The sequence below is a fragment of the Sorghum bicolor genome, chromosome 6, assembly GCF_000003195.3.
Source record: "Sorghum bicolor cultivar BTx623 chromosome 6, Sorghum_bicolor_NCBIv3, whole genome shotgun sequence".
Classification (NCBI taxonomy): Eukaryota; Viridiplantae; Streptophyta; class Magnoliopsida; order Poales; family Poaceae; genus Sorghum; species Sorghum bicolor.
In genome coordinates, this window is record NC_012875.2 from 45,048,967 (window position 1) to 45,073,770 (window position 24,804).

Sequence of the window (24,804 nt, forward strand, 5' to 3'; positions counted from 1 at the left end):
TGGCGTAACCGCCTCGCGATCCAAGGAGGGACGAGCAGGAGAATGTGAATGAAATCGTCCTCCTATATATAGTTATATGCCTCGCCGCTAAACCCCTACCACAAATCTAGGAGAGCTGGATAATGATGTCGCTGCTTCCTTGTATATGTCCAGGTAAAGTTCATCATCTTCCATATATATCTACATCGATTTGATCTGTGTGAATTGTTGATTGGAAAGTTTCAAACGCTGCGTGCACTTTCCTTTTTATTCTACAAAATTTGCCACCCAGCTTGAATTATTTTGATTATTTTGCAAGTTAAGCACAAAATATAATAAATCAAATAGCTTTGCAAAAAGTTAGACATAAAAGATAATAATTATAAGTTAATATCTACTAGTTACACGTAGAAAGTTAGATATAAAAGTTGCATACATAAAGTTAGACATAAAAGTTACGTGCAGAAAGTTAATAATTACAAATTATATGGTTAAAATTTACATCTAGCATTTTAAAATAAATGATTTACTTTTTTATGACATCAGTGGTGGTTATGGAAAAAGCACACTAGAAGGGGAGATAGTTTAAACCTTTGTTACATCAAATCTAAGTGAACGATCGTCCAAATAAAATAAGAGTTGATAGCATATATAAAAAGAAAAAAAATGATAGACTTATATAAAGAATAAAAAGAGAAAAAAAAAGACAAAAGAAAAATCTTTTATAACTTTTGTGTTTCAAATTTTAGCATAAGTTGTAAGTTATATGGTATAAGTCATATGGTAATAAGTTTTGCAAAGTGTTATGCCAAGTTGCTAGTATAATTTATAGAAATAAGTTATGTTCTATAACATATATATGTATAACTTAGTTACCTTCTAAAAATGGAAAGTTGCGGAAATTATCATTTCCAAATAAGGAAAGTTGCGGTAGTAGCTGATGGTTCGCTGGATTTGTTACCGGTGATCGATCGTGGAATTGGAAACGGGCTCTACCGCTCCGCCTCCGGCCCAGCGCCGCCCCTTCCTCCGGCGCCGCCCCTGCTTCCGGCGCCGCCTCCTCCCCGACCTCCCCCTCCTCCCCCACACGTGCCATGCGGTGCGCACTAGCCTGCGCCGACGGACAACGACGGCGCGCCCCAACCCCGTTGCCTCCGCTCGGCATCGTGTGATGTCCGCCCTACTTCAGTCGGCATGCTGGCGCAAACGCCAGCACCAACTCCGCCTCCATCTCGCTGCGTGATAATTTGTCCATGGATCCAATCCTGCTTCCACCGCTTCGGTAGATTTTCCCATGTTTGATAATTTGCTTTGTTCTGTGTCCATGGACCCGCAGGCCGCAGTAATGTTGGTAGTATGCTCTCACTCGCCCAGCACCTCCGCTCGCGCAACCCCGCTGCAGCAACGTTGGTAGTATGCTCTGCCTTCTCTCTTTCTATTTTGTCATTTTTGAGAAACGATATGCAAATCTGGATCCAATATATATATTCAGTGATCTGGTGTGTTGCCCAACGTAAGGTATGTAAAATTGTAAATCCTAACTTGCTCTGCTCTGCTCTACTCAATCGAATGTACTAGGGTTTATGCAAATTCTGAGATAAATATACATAATTATTTAGGATTTTATACAAATATATACATTTATTTTTCTTATCTGCACAAATGAATTAGACATAATGTACCAGAGTTTATAAAATCTCTGAGATAAATTATAAATAAACATTGTTTTCTATTGGTGTAGGAGAGTTATCTAGGGATTGTATAATAACTTATACAAATATGTATATACTTGTAACCAAATGTTGTCTTATCTGTACAAATGAATTAGAAATAATGAACTATGGTTTACACAAACTCTGAGATAAAATAAACATTTTTGCATTGATGTAGAGAGTTATCTAGGAACTGTACAGTAGCTTGTATAGATTAGTTTTTTTTTCAATTGTCCACACCAAACTTTTCTTAACCGCATAAATTTAGAAGATCATGATTTGTTTGGAGTTTTGACCTGTTTTATTGGTACAAGCTTGTTGTTGAGTCAATTGGAATCAGTGGGAGCCTTGAAGAAAGCTAAAATGAAAAAAATGTAATTGCAAATAGGATATGAGGATTCATGCTTGATTTTTCTGGAAGTGGTGGTTTTACTGATATTTAATGTTGCAAACAGAAATTGCTTAAATGAGTTGTTGTGGATGTTGTGAAAAGGATGATGAGTTATCCCTAGTAGCAGATATACTGGCTCAGGATATTCATTAGCTTCCCATGAGGTAAAGCGATATACCAATATATGATCGATTCTGTGCCATATAGAATGTATAGGTTTTGACAAGTCTATCTAATATGTGCCTGAGCTTATCAGATCCACAAGCTCATGGATTATCTTCTGATAACCAGATCCCCTGGTTATTTAAATTGGATATGTTTTATGCTTTTGAGAAATAGCTTGGCCTCATATTAGCACTGACAGTGGGTGGACAAATAGCTGAGTGCATAATTCTCTTATAGTGGCCAGTCATTGGCTTAATGAAATTATGAAGAAATGTGTTCTCTAAATACTGTTATTGGTACTTGGTAGTGCTATGCTTATCAGAAAATAGTGCCAAAAGTCTCCGTCTCTTACTAATCGATTACAGTTTTATCCAAAACCAATGCCATTTTTTATGTCAACATGGTTCCATGTGACCATGTTGGTTATCTTGCTTTTGCACTATGTAAAATGCTATATCTCTGTCTGGACATACTTTCACCGCTGCTGAATTACTGATGTTGTATTGAGTTCAATTTACACTTGTTTTCTCTGGGGACATTTTACATCCTAATATTGATCTTGAGGAATGGTTTCGTTCCGAAACAAAAATCGTTCCATATTTTAATTCCATTCAATATACTAGCTGCTGTCCAGTTTGTTCACCTCAAGCTCATTTTGTTATACTGTAGTTAAGTGAACATGTGTTGCTGCTATCAATGTGTTGACTTTAATGCAGAGGTTTAAGGTTGTATATAGGATTCACATGTTAAATTTCTTTAACTTAACAAGTTTCATTGGATGCAGTTGTTTTAGACCAGCTGGTATACCATTATCTTATTGAAATTTAATCATTGATTGTCTTTATGTGTTATTCTTCTTAATACAGGAACTAAAGGAAGGAAGACAGATAAGTCGTGCTCAGAAAAAATGGGCAGCCAATGAATGACTAAAGCTTTGGAAAAATGTATGTTGCTTTCTTCCTCATACCGGTTTGTTAGTTTACTTATGGTTAAAAAAATTATTTGGTCATAACTTTTTTGAAGGATGAAATCCGAAGAAGATTTCAAGAAGACCCTTCGGCTTTTTAGATGTTGGCCCTACCATTTTAACTATTTTAGGCCTTCAAATTTTATTGCTTTCTTACCTCAACTTATAGCCTTTGGAAGTTCAATCCTTGTCCCATGCGTTGACTAGATATTGTTTTTTTATTCCCATGATTTAACATTGCTTTGAGGTAAGAGATAGCTTTTTTGACTAGTTTGGATCGAACAGATAGCTTCTTATAGTTCTTATATTACATTGTCCCTTAGAAAGCACCTTGGTATTTTAATGGCCTGAGCCTCTTGTGGGGTAATTGCTTCCTCACTATGGCTTTCATAGCTCAGTCACACGCACACATGGTTCACGCAAGCTCAGTCACAACCTCGCAGGCACACTTCACTGCTTGTGTGTAAGTAAATCGCGCTGTGCTTTCTACTAGGCTCAACACACACGTACTTAATTAATTTCTTCAGAATCATGATGAGTTAAATACTGAGTTACTAAGTTGTATTTTCGACTTCAAAATTTAGCACTAACATTTTTGTTTTCATTGCAGACAACTTGATTATTTGTTAGTCATAAAACTAATGATACTGGTGCTCGTTTAATCAACTTGATTCAGAGATATATAAGTTCCGAGTTATCTGAATCATGGAAGCTTTCTCCCTCTACTTCTTTATCTACATCTTTTGTTGCACTACTTCCATTTGCATCATTTAAGATTGGGGACCTACACAAAAGGACTTGGGAATATCATTTGAAGATAGATATTTGATTATTTTTCTACCTTATTGATTGTGTTTGGTTACAAATATAACTCTGTATGCCAGAAAGATTTAAATGATTGGATTGTGCTGTTAATATCTGCTTTCATCGGTTAATTTCTCAATGAATTTGTGCTATTTTGATATTAATTACTAGCAAATTTCAGCATGTATGAATTGGTTTTGGAGGCATTTTTAAAAATGCCTTTAAAAACTATTATAGGCAACTACAAAATGCCTTTATATGTTGATATTGGAAGGCGTTTTGAAAAAATGCCTCAAAAGACCTTTTAAGTCCAGTTTATAGCAGGCATTTTTAAGTATGCCTAAAAAAGTTTTTAAAGGCATTTTAATGATTTTTAAAGGCATTTTTAAACGCCTTCTATAAACAGTCATGTTGTAGTGTTAGACTATTTAACCCCATCAACTTTGAAAGTTTTACCCCCTGAATTTTCCAAAACCGTTTAAATAATCCACTCATGTGATTTTCGATTTGCTACAATAACCATGGTTTTGCTACAGTGACATTGGTTTTGTCATTTTCTTTTTTATTTATTTTATCTGAATTTTTGAAAAAATCATAGTAAATCATAGAAAATTATAAATAAAAAATCTAATTTTATTGGACGCCATATGAGTAGATCTGCACAGTGGATATATAATATGACATATTTTAGTACAAAGTTTTTGCTATAGATTTTACAAAAAATAATATGTCATTAACATGTGTTTTTGTAGTGGTATTGTTTAGTATAAGGTCACCATGATGCTAATTGATTGGGAAATTATGGTAGTCATACCCCAATAATGAAATTGTTTTGGTTTTTACAGGATGTGTACAAAGGTTAAGGACGGAATAGTTTGAAGTGTCATTTAATATTCAGAGACACTTATAATAGTATAGGTCTCTTTTATCTTTTGGTTGTACTATTAAGGGGTACAAACAGGTAGCTTGACCTAAGTTTGAGTATAATAAGTGAATATGATATACATAATTATCAAATCTAGCACTATGTAGCTTAGTGGAAGGCCAAAGATCAATTGGAAACCAAGTTATTTTCAAAGTTGTTTGCTTTCAAAGAAAATAGTGTGGTGTTCACTACAACCATAGCCGCAGCTAACCTCCTACAGGTACTCTAGATTGAACTAAAAAAAGTTGCTCCTATGACTTTAATCTCAAGTGAATGTGCCCTAGGTTGTTTATATAACCACTGGAGGTCCCGAGTCAGTGCTATAGCAAAACTGCCTAGTTTAACATGATCCTGAGCGCACTCGTCAACCACTAGCTTTGTGATTTATGCAGGTCTTCACATATTTCTTGTTGATCAAGTTAAGTTGGATTATAAAATTAGGGTTTTAAAAATCTAACACTTAAGATTGAGTTGATCAAATCACATTATTCCTGTTTAACAATTTTGTTGTTGTTCTTTCATATGTTTGAGTCTTTTTATTACACCAACCTTATTTTAACGAATCATTAACTAAGCAAATGATTGCATGTTTAGTGTTAATGGCCTTTCAAATACTTAGGGTGTTATAGGTCACCACCGCAGCCACTGGAAGGTTAGGCTAAGTGTTGGTTGACTAATGGCAAACTGTGCACAAAACCTTAACTTGTAGTGGTCAACAGAGTTGTACCACCAGAGCTTAGGTACAATGAGACTCACTAGAGTTGTTTGGTGGGATCACTAGATAGCTCCACTCAAGCTTCATCATAATAGAGAAGGCACTAAGGGCACTCGGCAAAGCCCAAAATACACTCGACACTAGAGCTCTCAGACTAACCCAAGTTTTTTAGTGAGCCACCAGAGCTCATTACTGGAGTTACGTGCATACAGTAACATAGCTAGCTCAGATACAACCATTTGAGCTTATCTGGAGTTCTCTGGTGCTAATTCAAAGGGACTACCCAAGCTTTCAGGTGAGTACTTTTCAGCTAAGTCGAGTTCAAATGGATAGTTTTTGGGGATGTCGCCTGTATATAACTCTTGCACTCGTGCTTTGACTCCCTCTTGGAAATTTGAGGAGTTAGCTACACATGTTGTTTATAGAGCCATTGGAGCTCCCCGATGGATGTTATGGCAGAACCACCCAGTTTAATGTGATTCCAAGTGCACTCATCAGCCATTAGATTTTTTATTTAAGTCATACATATTTCTTGTTGATCAACTTAAGTTGGAATGGAGAGTTAGGGTTTTAAACTGTGGCACTTAAGATTGAGTTGATCTAAATCACATTATTTGTGTTTAACGATTTTGTATTTGTTCCTTCATATTTTTTAGTTCTTTTTTATGATAACCTTATTTAATCAATCATTAACTAAGTAAATGATTGTTTGGTTAACATTAACGAACTTCTATCACCTAGGGTGTTACAAACCCCCCCTTAAAATAATATTATCTCGAGATTCAGTATGAAAGCCTTCTAAGAGTAAGGAGTGTGCCATGCATTTAATGATTGTTTAAAAATTACACCAAAGGTTTTGTATTGGGTTGTTGGGATAGGAGTTGGTACTTATGACAACTTTAGTTTACTTTGAGAGGAATCCAAGATAACTGTTACCTTGAGATGAATCCAAGGCAACCGTGTTACTTTGAGATGAATCCAAAACAATTTTTTATTTTGAGGAGCGGGTCATAGTTTCTCTTGGGACATAGCATGTAGCAGCTCTTCATAAGGGGTTGAGATTTGCGTAAGACCGTAAGCTTATGGGGTGTACTCATATGAGTGTTTATTCCCAAAGTTTGAGAAACGTTCCTCTATCTAGTGGCTTGAATACAACTTTCCTTTATGATATAGTTGCAAACCAACAACACCTACTTTTGTCGAACTACCTTTCTTATTGATGAACCTTTTTTAGGATCAATCAACAATCCAAGGTCAAGTAGAATCCTTTGCCTATCACCTCATGTAGTTAGTTAAAGTTTATGTCTATTACCTGTTCTTTAAAGGTTATCCTCTTTGCGACCTAAAAAGGAAGCCCTACTATAGCTAATCCAATAGATGGATCTCCTGCCATAACATTGAAAGAATTTTAATGAAGGATTCATGACAAGATAGCACACTGTTGTAGTTCTGTAGTGGGCTAGAAACCTCGATACCAGTGCATGCCAAGCAGCACAACCATGCATGTGACCGTAGTACATAGGAGGCTCTCGCTTTCATCACGACACCATAGGTCACTAATCATGACACTAATTCCAAACATACCCCCAATGAAATACTAGTGGTATGGGTAGAATTTTTGTAAGGGAAAAGTAATGTCATATAAGGCATAGTTAGGAAATTAAGGGCTCACTTCTAGAGGTTAGAAGATAAGAGGAACAAGGTTCAAGGGTACACATGGATGGTTGTGAGTTAGGTGGTCATTTGGTTATTGGATGCTTGTCGTTTATCTTGGTAAAGATGACATGCTTAGCAAAGCTGGCAAAACTTTGGAAGCGACTAGCGTCAATGAGGTTTTAGAGAACAAGGGTGGTGATGCAATAGAAAGCATGACAACACATCTCTTAGTGGTGGTCATAGTAGAGAGGTCCAAGGATGATGTAGCTAGAGAATCCAGATGTGCTTAACAAGGCCTTAAGTTTATCACGTATGTGAATATAACAAAATTAGGTTGGTGCAAGAACATGACCCAATCATGTTAAGTTATCAAGAACGTTGCTTTTGTAAGACTTTATATGCTTTAAGATTTTAGGATACCATGATAACTAGACTTTGAACTGAATTAAGAGAATTATAAAGCTAACTAGTCGACATGAAAAGTTATGCAGGGTAGGACAAGTTATAGTTACTTTAACACGACTATTGGACATCTTTTTTGTGGTTGCTTTTTAGTAGTGATGACCACATAATGGTATATACATTAGTGTTTATAGATAGCATGATATGATCTCTTTAGTGTTTTAAGGTCTCAACCAGATCTTGTTCTTTTAATCTGTTCTATTTCCTGAAGTACCTTCTCCAACAAAGCTATTAGAAGAGCGGATGTTCTACACATTTCCTAGCATAAGAGAAGTTTAAAAGTTTCCCTAACACAAGATTAATTATAGGTGGGGATAGAGGTGAGAAGAACAATTAATGCATGAGTACATGATATGATGCATGCATGGCCTATTCATGCTCACATTACCACCAAGGTGGCAGTTGTTCTCATTTTTGGCACATCGTTCACTCCCTTTAACTAGTCGAAGGCTGTCAATCTTTGTTCGAAAGTTAGTGTACCTGCAGAAAAATTCATTTTAGCCCATCCAAGCTAGCAGAGTGCCATCTATCCTAGTTACATAAACATAGTAGTAGGGCTACTTATATAACTCGCTTGCAATGTTTCCTAAGTTTTTTAAAGTTTTTTTTGTCAACTTTTAGTTTAGAAATAGGTTTTGAAGCTTTGCCACTCATTTATGCTCTCATATGAGTAGTGGTAGAAACTTGTCTATCCATTGGTATTAACTGATTTCCCACAAGCACCTAGAAATCATCATTTAGAGGGGTCACTTCACAAAACCCCATTTTGTGAAAGAGATTTGAAATTCTGATTCAATATTTGGCCTTTTTGAGTTGATCTTTTAGGGTAGATTCTAAATGGGTTGGTCAAGGTGTGTGGTAAGTTTTAGAATTTTTGGAGCTTATTCGAATTTATTTTGAATTTTTCTTAGAGAGAATTCTGCTGAAAACAACAAAAACTAGCTAGTTTTTGAACTTACTCAGATTGAGCTAATTTTTTGTGGAGATCTTCTATATGGTGTTACAAACTGGTCCACAAAATTTCATGATCATTGAAGGTTGTTTGGTCAATTTTTGACTTTTGTGAGCTGTGTTTTGAAAAAACGAGCTCATGCCGATTTTACAAACGAGCTCAAGCCAGTTTTTGCAGTTAGTTTGCTAGTTTTGATCTCTATTTGCTTCCATGATTGTTTCTCTGCTATCTTTGAACACCTCTAGGTCATCTTGTCACCTGTTGGCTTGTGTGATCTAGGGTTGGAGTAAGAAAGCACTCGGGGTTGATTTTGTGATATAGGCCAAGTTCTCGACGAGAATTTCATTTGGTTCTCATTCACCTCATCTCTGGTCGCTTGCTCGATCCTTGACTGTTTATCATATTGTGTGAATTTTATGAGATCCAAATGTTGAAGGGAGCACATGGTAGCAAACCGAAACATTGAACACATGTGGCACTTAAAAAAACCTTATAAAGAATTCATTACTCTTGGAGGTGAAGCCTCCTAGCCGACTAGACATCTCCCGACAAGCATCCGAGTTCGCGGAAGGCTGCAGATTTACATGTTCAAATAAAATTTTCATTATTCTGTGCTTCCAATGTATGTATTCCGGATAACACAATTTAACAGATTCTGCTCAAATAAAATTAAGCAACCACATGTTAGCATTCAATGTGGATGGCTCGTAGAAACCATGTGGCTTATGGCCGGGTTAGGAGAGCTCTAATACATAACTTTTCTCTCTTGATCCTTTTCCTCTATAAAGAAAGAAATAAACATCTTTTTCTATGCTTGGAACATAAGAGTATGATTACTTTTCTTGTGACAGTTTTGGTAGTTCCATTCTTAGACTGGGCCCAGACAGAGGGGCAATGTTGGGCTAGGCCTATCACCTTTTTTTTCATATATCCTTTTGTTTTCTTTCCAACTTCTTAGCATCTTTAAGATTTGTCATTTTGGATATAAAGGAAAATTTTATCAAAATCAAGACAACACATTGAGCCACAGCCACTGCCCTCCAAAAGTCCATAACCAGGATACACATTTAGCCCAAGCTGTGATTTATCTTTTCTCCGTAATAACTAAAATAAAAGGAAGAAAAATACTTAGGGCCTGTTTGGTACAGCTCACAACAACTTCATGAGCTGTTGTGAGCTTTTTTTTTTTGCCAAACACTTATTTCCAAAACAGCTTCATGGGTGAAGCTGTTTTTCCCATCCTCTCACAAATACATAAGTTGGATGAAGCTGGAAAAAAGTAGTTTATTGCAGCTTCTCCCTCATTTCTCTCTCTCAACTATGTATGAAGTAGTTGATGAAGCTATTTTGCCAAATATTTTTTCCAAAACAGCTCAGCTTCATCTAGAAAGTCACTCATGAAGCTATTTTCTAAAAAAACAGCTTTACTAGTGAAGTTGAGCTGTGCCAAACAAGCCCTTATTTGTCATCGACCATATCATCACCATATAACCTGAGAGTTGGAAGTAGTACACATCAAACTTTGCTTTAGAGCACATACACATGAAAAGCATACAGTTTGCTTTTGTTAAGACATTTGCTAAGCTTTAGATAAGGTCTAGAAACAAAAGCGGCCACCTTCTCCGATCCTTTTTCTCGTTGGTATTCTTGTGCCCACAACAAGCAAAAAGCCGCACGCTTGACACACCAGCCGCTATCATAATAAGAGTAATAATCGACCTAAACAAAGCATCATCGCCATGGATCGTTCACCTTTGCATCATGCTGCCGGCGGCCTCTCGATCGCTTCATAATCACACACCAATGATCAGTAATCGCCACTGAAAAAAGGCTTTGCCAGGACAATTGCCACTTTAGCAAGCCTCTGCATTCTGCATCCACTGCTATTATGGTACTACTAGTACTACACAGTACTACCAATCTCTTGTATTTTTTTATGAAAACCAATCTCTTCTTCTGCCTTGTACTTCTGCCCACTTGAATTTATGGAGCTATTGCAATTATGAGTGCAGTGTGCCATGCATGCAATGAGTTTACAAGAAGCAAGCTTTTCGTGTGGAATTCAGATGGAGTACACAACTGAACCGAATTATGGAACAGTGCGATGGCAGTTGGAGTGCTCAAAGCCAGTTGATATCATATATTTTATTTGATTTGGAGCTCACACACAGCAAGCAACTGATTTTGATTTCTCCCTGAAAACGCGATGATACAGTGTGGCAATCTGAGGAGCAGTTGGTGTCGCTTTCGGTTGCCATCGTCGTCAGGAATTAGAATCTGTTACGCTAGAAAAACTCAGAATTGAATGTGCGGCATGCGACCGTGCTGCACTCTTCCACCTCAAATCTTTGGCGCCCTCCTCAAAACTCCAGTTCATATAGGTAGTAATCATTGACCACAAACTCATCAGAGCAAGGAAGATCATCGACGATGCCACATCCACATCCACCTGAAATTGCTTCTAAATTCCGGACTGGCATCGTCGTCAGCGGTTGTAGAGTTCGTTACGCGAAAAGAAGAATTAAATGAAGAGAATGCAACCCTCAGGAATCAGAAGTTCAGAACCCGTTACGCGAGAGAGCTCGGAATTGAATGAGAAGGGCGACGCAAATCGTGCTGCACTGTGCACTCCTCAACTCAACGGTCTCACCGGTCACTCTCAGTGCTCGCTGCCCGCCTGTCCTCCAGTCATCCAGTCGGCGGCCGGGTCGGTCTCCGCCGCAACCGAAGACGGCGGCCGGCGGTGGAGCACAAGGCCGGAAAAGGAGCACATCGGCTTGACCGCACACACACCAAGACCATCCCATCCCATCCCATCCCATCCCTCCCTGAATGCATGCCTGCCTGCCTGACTGCCTGAGTGCACGCAGCACCCACAGTGGAGCGCACAGCACTGGCGCCCTGCGTGCCTTTTGTTTTCATGCGCTTCTGTTTCCTGTTGTGCATCGGTTTCATTTCACGCGATCATATCGAAGGGAAACAGATAGCATATCCACACCCGAATCGTGCCCCTTTTTCTGAATTTCTTTGACGTAGCAACAGTGCCAGCCAAGTGGCGCAGCTTGACCGGAAGAAAGCACTGCTGCAATTGCATAACGAACTGATTGGCGAGTAAACAAGGTGGCATCATGGCATTAGCACTGTAAAGTGTAAAGACAGGAGGATTATAGGATGCTACTAATCAAACCGGCTCGAGCAGGTGCGAATAAGAGCCGCTGTCGTGGGAGGAAAGCAAGTCCAGTGACATGGACGCGCACCAGACGCCGGTTATAATTTACATATATACATACATGTGCTTTCATCAAAAGCTAGCTAATGGAACTGTACAATGATTGCAACGTCGACAGACATGCAGGCCACCCACTGGGGTTATCGATCCCATGGCTGAGCTTTGCGTTATTTGGTGACGATCTTGCTAAGATTCTTCCGTGTGTGACATTTGATTAATCCCATGCATTGCCGCCATGGAATCCATTATATATGTGTATATATATATATATATAATGTATGTACTATCAATCTGCATCTGGTAGGGTGTCACCACACCACTGCACCGGCGACGCGACGGCGAGTGCTCTCCACTCGTGTCATCCACTCACTCACTCTCACTCCACTCCGCTGCTGATGCATAAGAAGCGGCAGCTCTGAGCTCAAGCGTCTCAGCTCAGCTCGCTTCAACTGCGGGCGGCTGCTTCTGACGTCCGCGATCATGTTCCGCGCCATCAGCCTCTTGCTGCTGGCATGCGCCACCGCGGCGGCGGCGGCGGCGGATGACGGCGAGCGGCGATCGTACATCGTCCACATGGACGTGGAGAAGATGCCGTCGCCGTTCATGGAGCACGAGGCGTGGTACCTCTCGGTGCTGTCGTCGCTGCCGTCCTCGGCGACGGCAGGGGAGGGCGCCGCGGCGCCGGTCCACCTGTACACGTACACGCACATCATGCACGGGTTCAGCGCGGTGCTCACCTCGCGGCAGCTGGAGGAGCTCAGGGCCGTGGATGGCCACGTGGCCGCGTTCCCGGAGACGTACGGCCGGCTCCACACCACGCACACGCCGGCGTTCCTCGGGCTGACGATGAACGGCGGCTCGGGCGTCTGGCCGGCGTCCAAGTACGGCGACGGCGTGATCATCGGGATCGTCGACACGGGCGTCTGGCCGGAGAGCGAGAGCTTCAGCGACGCCGGCATGGGCCCCGTCCCGGCGAGGTGGAAGGGCGCGTGCGAGGTCGGCCAGGCGTTCAAGGCCTCCATGTGCAACCGGAAGCTCATCGGGGCGCGCTCCTTCAGCAAGGGCCTCAAGCAGCGCGGCCTCACGATCGCGCCCGACGACTACGACTCGCCGCGGGACTACTACGGCCACGGCTCGCACACGTCGTCCACGGCGGCCGGCGCCGCCGTCAGCGGCGCCAGCTACTTCGGCTACGCCAACGGCACGGCCACGGGCATCGCCCCGAAGGCCCGGGTGGCCATGTACAAGGCCGTGTTCTCGGCCGACTCGCTGGAGTCCGCGTCCACCGACGTGCTGGCCGCCATGGACCAGGCCATCGCCGACGGCGTCGACGTGATGTCGCTGTCCCTGGGCTTTCCCGAGACGTCCTACGACACCAATGTGATAGCCATCGGAGCCTTCGCCGCCATGCAGAAGGGCGTCTTCGTGGCGTGCTCGGCCGGGAACGACGGCTCCGACGGGTACACCGTCATGAACGGCGCGCCATGGATCACGACCGTCGGCGCCGCGAGCGTCGACAGGGACTTCACCGCGACCGTCACGCTCGGCAGCGGCGCCACCGTCCAGGGCAAGTCGGTGTACCCGCTGAGCACGCCGACCGCAGGCGCGAACCTCTACTACGGCCACGGCAACCGGAGCAAGCAGTGCGAGCCCTCTAGCCTGAGAAGCAAGGACGTGAAGGGGAAGTACGTCTTTTGCGCCGCCGCCCCGAGCATCGAGATCGAGCTGCAGATGGAGGAGGTGCAGAGCAATGGCGGCCTCGGCGCCATCATCGCGAGCGACATGAAGGAGTTCCTCCAGCCGACGGACTACACCATGCCGGTGGTGCTGGTCACCCAGTCGGACGGCGCGGCCATCGCCAAGTACGCGACGACGGCACGGTCAGCCAGAGGGGCGCCGCCCAAGGCGAGCGTCCGGTTCGGCGGCACGGCGCTCGGCGTCAAGCCGGCGCCGACCGTGTCCTACTTCTCCGCCCGCGGGCCCGGCCAGATCAGCCCGACGATCCTGAAGCCGGACGTCGTCGCGCCGGGGCTGGACATCATCGCGGCGTGGGTGCCCAACAAGGAGATCATGGAGCTCGGCAAGCAGAAGCTCTTCACCAAGTACGCGCTCATCTCCGGCACGTCCATGTCGTCGCCGCACGTCGCCGGCGTGGTCGCCCTCCTGCGGTCGGTGCACCCTGACTGGAGCCCCGCGGCCATCCGGTCCGCCATGATGACAACGGCGTACGTGAAGGACAGCGCCAGCAACGTCATCGTCAGCATGCCGAGCGGGTCACCGGGGACGCCGCTGGACTTTGGCAGTGGCCATGTCAGCCCCAACGAGGCCATGGACCCTGGCCTCGTGTACGACGTGGCGGCCGACGACTACGTCAGCTTCCTGTGCGGCCTACGCTACAGCAGCCGGCAGATATCGACCATCACCGGCCGGCGAAACCCCAGCTGCGCCGGAGCAAACCTGGACCTGAACTACCCGTCCTTCATGGTCATCCTCAACAGGACAAACTCGGCCACACACACGTTCAAGAGGGTACTGACAAACGTCGCAGCCTCACCAGCAAAGTACAGTGTGTCAGTGGCGGCGCCAGCAGGGATGAAGGTGACGGTATCGCCGACGGCGCTGTCATTCAGCGGCAAAGGCAGCAAGCAGCCGTTCACAGTCACGGTGCAGGTCAGCCAGGTGAAAAGGAACTCATATGAGTACAACTACATTGGGAACTATGGGTTCCTGAGCTGGAATGAAGTTGGAGGCAAGCATGTTGTGAGGAGCCCAATAGTCTCTGCATTTGCCCAATGATCGAGGAAGACATGTTAGCATAACAGGAGCAAAAATAAGACTATAAGAGCACGACAGTAGAAAAGATAATTATTATATTTACGATTAATCCTGATCAGGAACATAAAGAAAAATAGACTGAAGAAAGGGGGAAAAGCCTCTGACAGATACTAAATTACTACAGTTGACAAGTGTATTTATACCTGATAAATCAAATTATAGGTTTCTCAATTATTATTTTTCTCAGCATATCAGACTCTGCTCCAATCCACTGAACTGCTTTCCATATTTTGGTTTGCTTCATAAGCACACAGTTGCAGAATGGTTGAAATTGAAAGGGATTGCACCCCATCTCTGGGAACCTCAATCAGATGGGTTCTGTAACATGTCACGTTACTCCAGATAAACTATAGTATTACTCCCTCTGTTCAAAAAAAAAAAAAAAACATGCAACTACGAGTTGCATACCGACAAAAGTAGTTTACATTTGACCAAATTTCTAGTGAATATTATTCACATTTACGACTCTAAATTAATTTATTAAGAAAATATATTTTGTAATAATCTAAGGGTATTTTTTACTATCATAAATATTGATATTTTTTTATTTATAATTAACCAAACTTGAGATACTAAACCATGACACTGTGCTAGAATTGCATGTTTTCGTGGACGGAGAGAGTATTATACAGTTAGGGCAATCCATGTTAACAAACCTCATACAATGAGTTGGAGCAGGTACATGTACATCTCAGGCTTCCTCCCTCCTACAATTTGTCCTATGGGCAGTGATAGATCAGATACAACATTGAACAAAAGCAACTTCCAAATCCCAAATGTAGAAAATAGTTCTCCAAAATTGCACAACCAGCACCTCACCATACCAATACCCAATTAGATCAGCAAAATTATGTGACATAGGTTGATGCGGCCAAATGGGGATACTCTTAAAGATAAGTCTAACTGGATATGCTTCATATTGAGGCATTTTGTATTCAATATATCCAAAACATCCAAAACTATTGTGTTCTAAGCTCCAGTGGGACAATTTGCTTTGCGCAAAGCACTAGTACCGTCAGAAAAAACTTAAGAAGTCATGGCCATCTTGCTGTAATCAGATCACTGCAGGTCTGTACTACTCAACACCATTCCTGCAAAAAATCCAAAATCCTACTCATTCTAAACTTCTACCTTAGGTATAAAGTCATTGTTAGCAGAACAAGTGAACAACACTTGCAAATGATTATCCATATCACATCAAAGTCTTTTGCCATCCACAGTTAGGTACTTCATGTTGTTGACCATACTAGCACCGGAGACGTACACTGACACTAAAGACCATCAAGAATAGATGAGTCATTGTCTTATTGAGTTGCCTGACTGCTAGCTGTGGTGCTTCCAAAGCTCTAGTGCCTTGTGTAATACAGGTGTATCTCTTGTATCGGCGAGGACAGAGGAGCTCTAGTGCCTTGTGCAATACAGGTGTATCTCTTGTATCGGCAAGGACAGAGGGGCAAGCCTGAGATGATACCAGCAAGTAATGCCTCACCAAGTCACCAGGTACCCAAAGGCTCATGAAGTTTTCTGAAGAAGCCTTAAACACCCAGACCAGTACATCTGATGATGACATTGACAATGCACCCACAGACTACAACAGCCATCAATCCCACATCTTCATGGTTTCAACTACAGATCCTGTCGTCATGGTTGATTGTTTCAGTTGTTATTGGATTCAACATCAACCATTACCACCATAAACTGTACAGGCATGCACTATGTTATAGTCTCAGCAATTGCTATTTTTCATCAGCACTTACAAACCTAATTGCATGGTTACTTTCCTGGTACCAACCACTTGATTTCAAACGTTTCTCAGGATCTCAGATCTCCAGTAGTTCAATAACCATGTGATGTTTTATGCCCATGGTAAATATGATCTTCATTCATGTTCAGCTGGCATGGCTCCCAAGGTACATGCCCATGAATGTCCCAGACCAGATGGTGTACTGGTTGATATTTACGATCAACACTAACTTCATGTCTTCATGTCAATTGCAATATGTGACCCAATAATTTTCTTATTATAGCATAACAGGCCAGATAAAGTCCAAAGCAACAACAGTCATGAAATAGTTAACTAGTCACTGGCAGATGGTGTGCAAGTACTGCAAGAACCAAGCAATTTCTTCATGGTAAGGCTGTATATCAGGCTCTTAAATGCTGGACATAACAAGAAATTACATAGCTGCAACATGTGCACCAAAGACCAATTCCATTTCACCATGCTGACTTGGGGATGAAGCGAACACCACGAGTCGTGACCACATGTGCTTCTGCTGAGGGAATTGAGTGCTGAATAAGATGCATGGAGATTGGTGATACCAAGTTGATCATCCAGTACACATTCATTCTACCATAACCGCATAATTATTACAAACTTGCTTGGTGCATGCCATGCATGAAAGTATGTGCAGCAACCATCAAGTCTGCCACGACAACAGCATATTTGGTCAATAATCCACTAACAAGATCAATAGCATTTGAGCTAGAGTAAGCACAATTCTGCGATGTGTTGATAATGGCTGTGTCATGTTAACACTTCAACCTTAAATTGTGCACCAAATCTTTTTAGTAGGAGCAGTGACTAAGAGATCCCACACGAGCTCCACCAGTGCCCAATCCTGATATAGATTACCTTTCCTAATCATTCTTAGAGAATACAAACAATTAGGAAAGGCTAAACAGGATCTTACAGAAAATCACTTAATCTACATCCAATTAAAATATTCACATGGGCATCCAAACCAGCAGTTAAAGAAGCAGTGTTCAGAAATACAGAGGTAATCAGGAAAGTTAGCTTTGCCCGTCTGTGTCTTCTTAAGTAATACAACAGGAAAATCCCCTGTTTGTTCACTTAAAAAAACAGGAAAATTAGAAACATGTGAATATCATATAGTATAAACTCTAAAAAAGGTATCATATATGACCTTAGCAGTAAGCACGAGTAGAAGTATGTTCTGGACAAAATTGATTATCTCAGATTGCAGTGATTTTCTTGCACTAAAGGCTTGTTCAGTTAATCCCTCCAAATCCTCGGGATTGCCCAAACAAGGCCTAAGCAAATGCAAGATATGTACTATCTATGGAATGCACAAAGGATAAAACAGATAAAAATTAGATGATATAGACTCAACAAAAAAGTTGAGGAAAACCTAACTTTGATTTCATTTAATAAGGTATCGCCGAGGGCCTCAAATAGGCTGCCCTTGCCCTGTAATAATATATTTCAGTCTTTGAGGAAACTTTTTGGTTAAAAAAAAGGAACACGCTGGCTTTTAAGAAATACATCTATATTTACACTGCTATTGTATAGCAAAAGGATCACCATCAGTTCCATACTTCTAGATAAGATGCTTGTGCTGTAAACTCAAATTTTACCTTGAGTTCTCTCTGCACTATCTGGTATAAAATGAAGTATACAGATCAATAACTCTGGACCAGAGAATATTAACCAAATATGTCATTGTTCTGAAATAGATTTCTCAATGGCTTTCACATAAACAGCCTTTGGCAGTGTCCCGGTAATACTATGTATTTTCTCTCCATCCTTGAAGAGTAAAACAGTTGGAATCCTATCGATGCTGTAAGCCGTAGCAACCTGTGGGTAATCGTCAGTGTCAAGCTTGTAGCATTTTATTCTCCCAGCATATTCTTGTGCTATCTCATCGACAATCCGTGTGACCATTTTGCAAGGTCCACACCAGGAGGCCCAAAACTCAATAAGCACAGGTACATCACTGCAGATCACATATTCATTCCAAGAGCATGCAGTGATTCTTTCAGCTGTAGAAGTAGACAATATCATTAGAATTTTTCTAAATATTTCTACATAAGCTTCACAGATAAAATCCATGTCAAATTCAAAGCAGTAGTTCTGCTCATATAACGGAGTTAGAAAAGTTGAAAAAAAAAACAAGAAGTACACAGGGAATCTGAAAGTCTTTATTTAGGTCAATCACAAAGATGCCCAAAGTTGATGGGCTATCTATCACACGAAGAAGATGAATAAAACAGAGAATGAAATCTACTCAATCAAACTATGAATGGACAAAGCTGAAAGCTGTATGGCAGTAAGATAACATAATATGCATAGATGCGTAGTGCCTGTCTATCTTTATGGTATAAAAATATTCGATAGTTTAGTTGTATTTACTCATGAAGTTCTATTGTTAACGGCAAACAGCTATTAGAATATTTCAAAGAAGTTCCAGGAAAGTTCAATTTCATAGCCAGAGCTGCCAGAAGATTATTTCAAGTTTTCAACATGTATTAAGACTCAACTTTCAATCATTCTAGCCAACCACGGCTTCAAATCAAAGGATGATCTACAATGTCCATTCCATCCGTTACATCTAGCTTCTATAAAGTTGCCTTTCACCACGGAGAGAGCACTAGATGCCCGTAAGCATGTTCGCTACAAAATAATGGCAAGCGGAAACTACAATAGAAGCTTGAAGCATGCTATTGCACTTTCCGAGGAGTGTTAAGCGAGCAGTAAAGAGGGCGTGAGAAATAAAGCTTCACGGCACGGGGATAAATCAGCGGCAGCTAGGCCCTTACCGCCGGGGGAGTAGGCGCAGGTCACCCTCAGTGCCGCCGTGCGGCGCGCCGTTGGCCGCCGGATCCGCGTCGTCGCAGCGTCCGGCCGGTGGGCCCAGCGGCGGCACTGCCACCGGCGGGCGTAGGAGGAGCCGTAGACGACCCTTCCGCGGCTGGGTGCGGCGGCGGAGGAGGGAAAAGGCACCGTCTTGGCGCAGCGGAGCCCGCGCGGAGGCGCGGGGCAGGGAGGAGCGGCGACGGCGGCGGCGGCCATGTCTGATTTCGTGTGTCGAGCTCGAGTCGTGGCGGAGAAATGCGGTTGGTAGAAAATTCACGAGACAGCCGCACACGGCCGATCCTGCCTCAAGACAGCGACGTTGACCACGGCGAAAACGTGGAAACGCTGTGGCTGGACCGCTGCAGTGTTGAACCCTTCCAAAACTTCTCTTTCCATCTCACGGGACCAAAAATGAATTTTAGGAAAGTCTAGGCCGTGTTTAGTTTATGAAAGGAAAAATTTTACAACATTGTAGCACTTTTGTTTGTTTGTAGTAATTATTATCTAACCGTAGACTAGGCTCAAAAGATTCGTCTTGTAAATTCTGACCAAACTGTACAATTAGTTTTTATTTTCGTATATATTTAATACTCCATGCATGTATCTAAAGATTCGATGTGGTCGGAAATTTTGAAAAATTTTAGGTTTTAGGGTGCAAATAAACAAGGCCTAGTTCAAAAAGATTCTCCTAACATATACAAGAGTTTCCAAACTCACTCCCAATTTAAACTTGGAAAAAGTCTACATCACCCACTGAACTATGAGGTGGTGTCTACTTTACCCTCCAAACTATGAAACAGTCTAATTTACCCCCTGAACTATCCAAAATTGTTCAAATCACCCCAAGCGGTTTTTGATGGCGGTTTTGCTATAGTACCGTGGTTTTGACTTTTTCTTTTTTCCTATTTGTTTTCATATAATCTTTGAAAAATCATAGTAAATCACAGAAAAATTATAAAATAGAAAATGTAATTTTGTTAGACTCCGCATGAGTAGATCTACGCAATGAATATATAATATGGTATACTTTAATATAAATATTTTATGTAGCTTTAAATTAGTTAGAAAAATAAAATTTTATATATAATTAATTGGAATAATTCATAGCTGCAGCTTCTGTGGTCCAATTGTGGTGAAATATTTATGGTGGACTAATTATTCTATGTTTAAACTATAGTAAATATTTTATACTCATAGGATCATGTATAACTAAGTTTATTCAGGTTTATGCTTGTTAAATATAAATAAATCTATAACTAAGTTATACATGATCCGATGAGTATGAAATATTTACTATTGTTCAAGCATAGAATAATGAGTTCACCAAAAAAAAATTCACCACAGAACCTGCAGCTATGAATTATTCCAGTTAACTACAGATAAAATTTGATTTTTCTAACTAATTTAAAGCTACAGAAAAAATTTATACTAAAGTATACCATATTATATATTCATTCGTAGATCTACTCATGTGGAGTCCAACAGAATTAATTTTTCTATTTTATGATTTTTCTGTGATTTACTATGATTTTTCAAAGATTATATGAAAACAAATAGGAAAAAAGAAAGTCAAAACAACTGTTACTGTAGCAAAACCGCCATAAAAAACCACCCAAGGGATGATTTTAACGATTTTCGATAGTTCAGGGGGTAAATTAGACTGTTTCATAGTTCGGGGGGTAAAGTAGACACCACCCCATAGTTCAGGAGGTGATGTAGACTTTTTCCATTTAAACTTCTTAGCAAGATTAAAAAAATACTCAATCCATTCCAAATTGTAAGTCGTTTGACTTTTTTAATATCAAGTTTGACAACTCGTCTTATTCAAAGTTTTGTATAAAATATCACTTTTTTTGTTGTGTATTGGTCTATTAATAAAAGTTCTTCAAGAATGACTTAAATTTGACTATATTTACACAATTTTTTTTGAATAAGACGAGTGGTCAAACTTGGGGTAAAAAAAGTCAAACGACTTACAATTTGGAATGGAGGGGTACTAGTCTCCAATGACGTCGTGTCTCACCCCTCAATATGCACTAGAGAAAAACGATCTCACAAGAATATACGCCTGCCGATGGGCATGCCAATATAAAGGTGAAAGAACGTGGGAAGAGAAAAGAGTAAGATAAAGTTTATGATGCAAATGTACATGAGAGAAAAAAAGTATAAAAATGATTTTGATGATTTAGAACAGTTATGCAAAAATTTCTTCTATATTTTAGAGGCTAGATTTTAGAAATTATTATAGGAAGCCAACAAATATGTTCCCAATATTTTTTTAGCTGCTTCTAAAACTTATTGATTTACCTAGTAATTTTGTTGAAACTATTGGAGATACTTCCTCTGTGTATATAAATAAACAAATACTAATATATATCCTCTACATAGTATAGGGTAATAACTGTTTTGAATTTTTTAATGAGGTGAATCACTAGATGCACTATGGATTATGGAACACACGAGACTGCGAGAGTAAACAAACAAACAGAACATGTAGACGTGCAAATAAATAGATGGAAGAGGAATCACGAGAAACGATCCACCGGTTGCCTTCCCTTATAAAGAAGGCTTGTGATTGCAGATTATTTCTTCTCTGTACTCCATCCAAAGGAAAGAAAATAAAGACATCACATTTCTCCTCCCTATAGTCACTGAGTTATTGGATGAGCTACGTGGGGGCAAAATGGTTCCCCAAACTATATCGTCGATTTGGATATCATCAACTTTGGTTTGCAATTAGGGATGAGGATGAGTACAAACCTGCATTCAAAACTCATCGTGACTTGTTTGAGTTCAAAGTTATGTCATTTGGGCTCACTAATTCCCTAGCTTCCTTTTGAGGTCCTATAAATTCCATTTTTGCTCCCCTGTTAAGAAAAGGTAGTGTTCTAGGTTTCATGGATGACATTATGATGTATAACTCTACTTTGGGAAAACATGTGGATCTCTTTCTCCAAGTCTTTGAGATTTTGCACCAAAATGAATTCCATCTCAAACTATCTAAATGTGCTTTTGCACAACTAGATCTCGAATATTTGGGGCACATCTTCTCTGTTGCAGGTGTGCCAACAAAACCAACAAAAGTTCTAGCAATTGCAACATGGCCTTCTCCCAAAATAGTAAATAATTTGAGAGGATTTTTGGGACTCGTCACTAAGCCTTTCGAAAATCTATTGAGAAAGTGTACTATATTTTAGTGGACCCCATTAGCTCAACGAGTCTTTGACATTCTGAAACAAACACCTCATTCATGCTCCTATGTTGGCTGTTCCAAACTATCACAAACCATTTTGTGATTGAAACTGGTGCTAGTGACGTGGGTTTTGGAGTTGTTATGATGTAGGATGGGCATCCAAATTTGATATTAATAATTATTTGATCCCTAAAAACAAACTCTCTCTCTGTATGAGAAAGAATGTATATATGTTTTACTAGTCATGGAAAAATGGAGATCATATTTGTTGGGGGCAAGAGTTCACTATGAGAGTTGATCATCAAAGTCTCTAATACCTTATTGAGCATAAGGTCACCACCTAGTTGCAGCAGAAAGCCCTTCTCAAGCTTATGGACCTCAATTTCAGAATACGATAAAAAAAGGTACTTCAAATGTAGCAGTTGATGCATAATCTAGGTGTGTTGCCCCTTAGTCTACTACTGTCATTTCAACTTGATCTCCTATATGGTAAGAAAGACTATAAACTAGATATGATGATTCTAAAGCTAACAATTGCTAACACAATTGGCTCTATGTGATAGCAATGACAGATGTTTTTCTCTCTTCAATAGGATCATTTAATACAAGGGCAGAGTTTGGCGGGTAACAATTCCCTTGCTCAAAATCACATTTTACAGGCCTTGCATGCTAGTGGGATTGGTGGACACTAGAATTCATGACACTTATTGCAAAATTAATGGTCTGTTTGCATGGCTCAAGCTAAAGCAATTGGTTATCACATATATTCAAATAATGTTTCTCGAAAAGCAACAATAGAACGTGTTGAATTGTCATGTCTTCAACCTCTTCTTGTCTATGAGCATGCTTGGTCCATTGTCCGACTTGACATGAAGGCCTACCAAAGTCTGATGATATGATGTTATCTTGGTGGTTATCTATATATCCTATAAAGATAAACCCCACTAACTGATTTCTCTGTGATCTCATGAAGCCACATCATCGTGTGGAGCCCACTTCTCTCTACCTGTTTTGATGTAACAAAGACCATTTAGTTTCTTCTGCTTCACGTTGTGCCTGCGGGCGCCTGTTCTCCTTCTAGCATCTGAATAGACTAATTAAAACTGATGCAAACACTACCACTCACGAGCAAATAAACACCACAACTGGTGGAGGTCTTTCATTAGTGTGAAAAATTGCATCACAAGACGGCGGTACAGGATCCGAACAGTCAATTTTGTAGGATTTATAAGCTACGGATAGCATCGCGGGATCCATATGTGGTTGATTTAGCAGAGTGGCAAGGATGAATAGCAGGCCGCGGCAGCGTTTTGCGCCAGCAGCAGCAGCGGGAAGAGGAGGTAAAGGGGAATTGCTGCTCGCGCTCAAAAGCCGGCAGCGGCATGGAAGCATGGTGGCCTTCATCCCGCGGTTCATGCTAAAGTTCCATGGAATCTTGTCAATGTGTTCTCGGAAGCGCCCCTCGGTTGTCACTCATGGAGTCATCATCGCTAGACTGCACGTCATGGGCCAAGAACATGAACAAGAAGCAGTGGATGCAGGGCCAGCGTGACCGACTACCGAGCTAGGCCGGGCTGTGCATGCTTGTGCTGGAGTTTTGCTGGGCACAACAGCAATTCGCAGCAGCACTCGACTGGCTCGCACTCGCAACTGGCAGTCAAGCTAGCGTTTGTCCATCCGCCAATCTACGTGTGGCCGTAGACATGTACAACGACGTGTCTGCCTTTGGCGTTGGTGGTTTATGTTGTGCTTTCGCTTTTTTTGTAGCGCAAGCTCAATCATTGTGTGTATTCGTATGCAATTGCGGAGCTGCAGAGGATTTTGAAGGTATCAAACGGATCAATTTGTGGAGAAGGAAGACCATCAATTTGGGAAGAGATGGACAATAGTTCTAGATAAAGATTAGTCTGTTGTAGAATTGTTTTGTCATGGAAGTCTGATCAATTTTAATTCCAATAGCCATGCCTTCTAGGTAAAAATAACGGCCATGACATATAAGGAATACAAAATATAAAATTAATGGCAATGGTGAAAACATATATTTTTTTATTAATAACATAGAAGGCATGATACATAAGGAATTTTCTTTGTAATATATGCTTATGTATTTTATATGTAAAACTCTAATTATCAACTCATAAGCACCTACCGGTATGCTTACTGAAACAATTATGTGTATTTTCCAATTACTACCATTTTCTTAGTGACTTCATGTCTTTCTC

General features: G+C 41.0%; 2 protein-coding genes across 2 annotated transcripts; one reads left to right on the forward strand and one right to left on the reverse strand.

Annotated features, from left to right (window-relative positions):
* LOC8079538 (subtilisin-like protease SBT1.7) lies at positions 12,297–14,981 on the forward strand. Its single transcript, XM_002446448.2, has one exon. The coding sequence runs from the start codon at positions 12,438–12,440 to the stop codon at positions 14,751–14,753; it is 2,316 nt and encodes a 771-aa protein (XP_002446493.1). The 5' UTR covers positions 12,297–12,437; the 3' UTR covers positions 14,754–14,981.
* On the reverse strand, positions 17,912–19,711 carry LOC8074005 (thioredoxin M3, chloroplastic). The gene is made up of 2 exons (XM_002447803.2): positions 19,353–19,711; positions 17,912–18,575 (listed from the first exon to the last, which is right to left on the reverse strand). Exons 1-2 carry the CDS (start codon positions 19,603–19,605, stop codon positions 18,253–18,255), a joined length of 576 nt encoding a protein of 191 aa, XP_002447848.1. The 5' UTR covers positions 19,606–19,711; the 3' UTR covers positions 17,912–18,252.

What these genes read in the sequence shown, in the direction of transcription:
- LOC8074005 (XM_002447803.2), bottom strand. Translation starts at nt 19,605, where the DNA reads ATGGCCGCCGCCGCCGTCGCCGCTCCTCCCTGCCCCGCGCCTCCGCGC. An exon ending in CTGCGCCTACTCCCCCGGCG is followed by an intron (nt 18,576 to 19,352) that starts GTAAGGGCCTAG and finishes CTACTTCTACAG; the next exon opens with CTGAAAGAATCACTGCATGC.
- LOC8079538 (XM_002446448.2), top strand. Translation starts at nt 12,438, where the DNA reads ATGTTCCGCGCCATCAGCCTCTTGCTGCTGGCATGCGCCACCGCGGCG.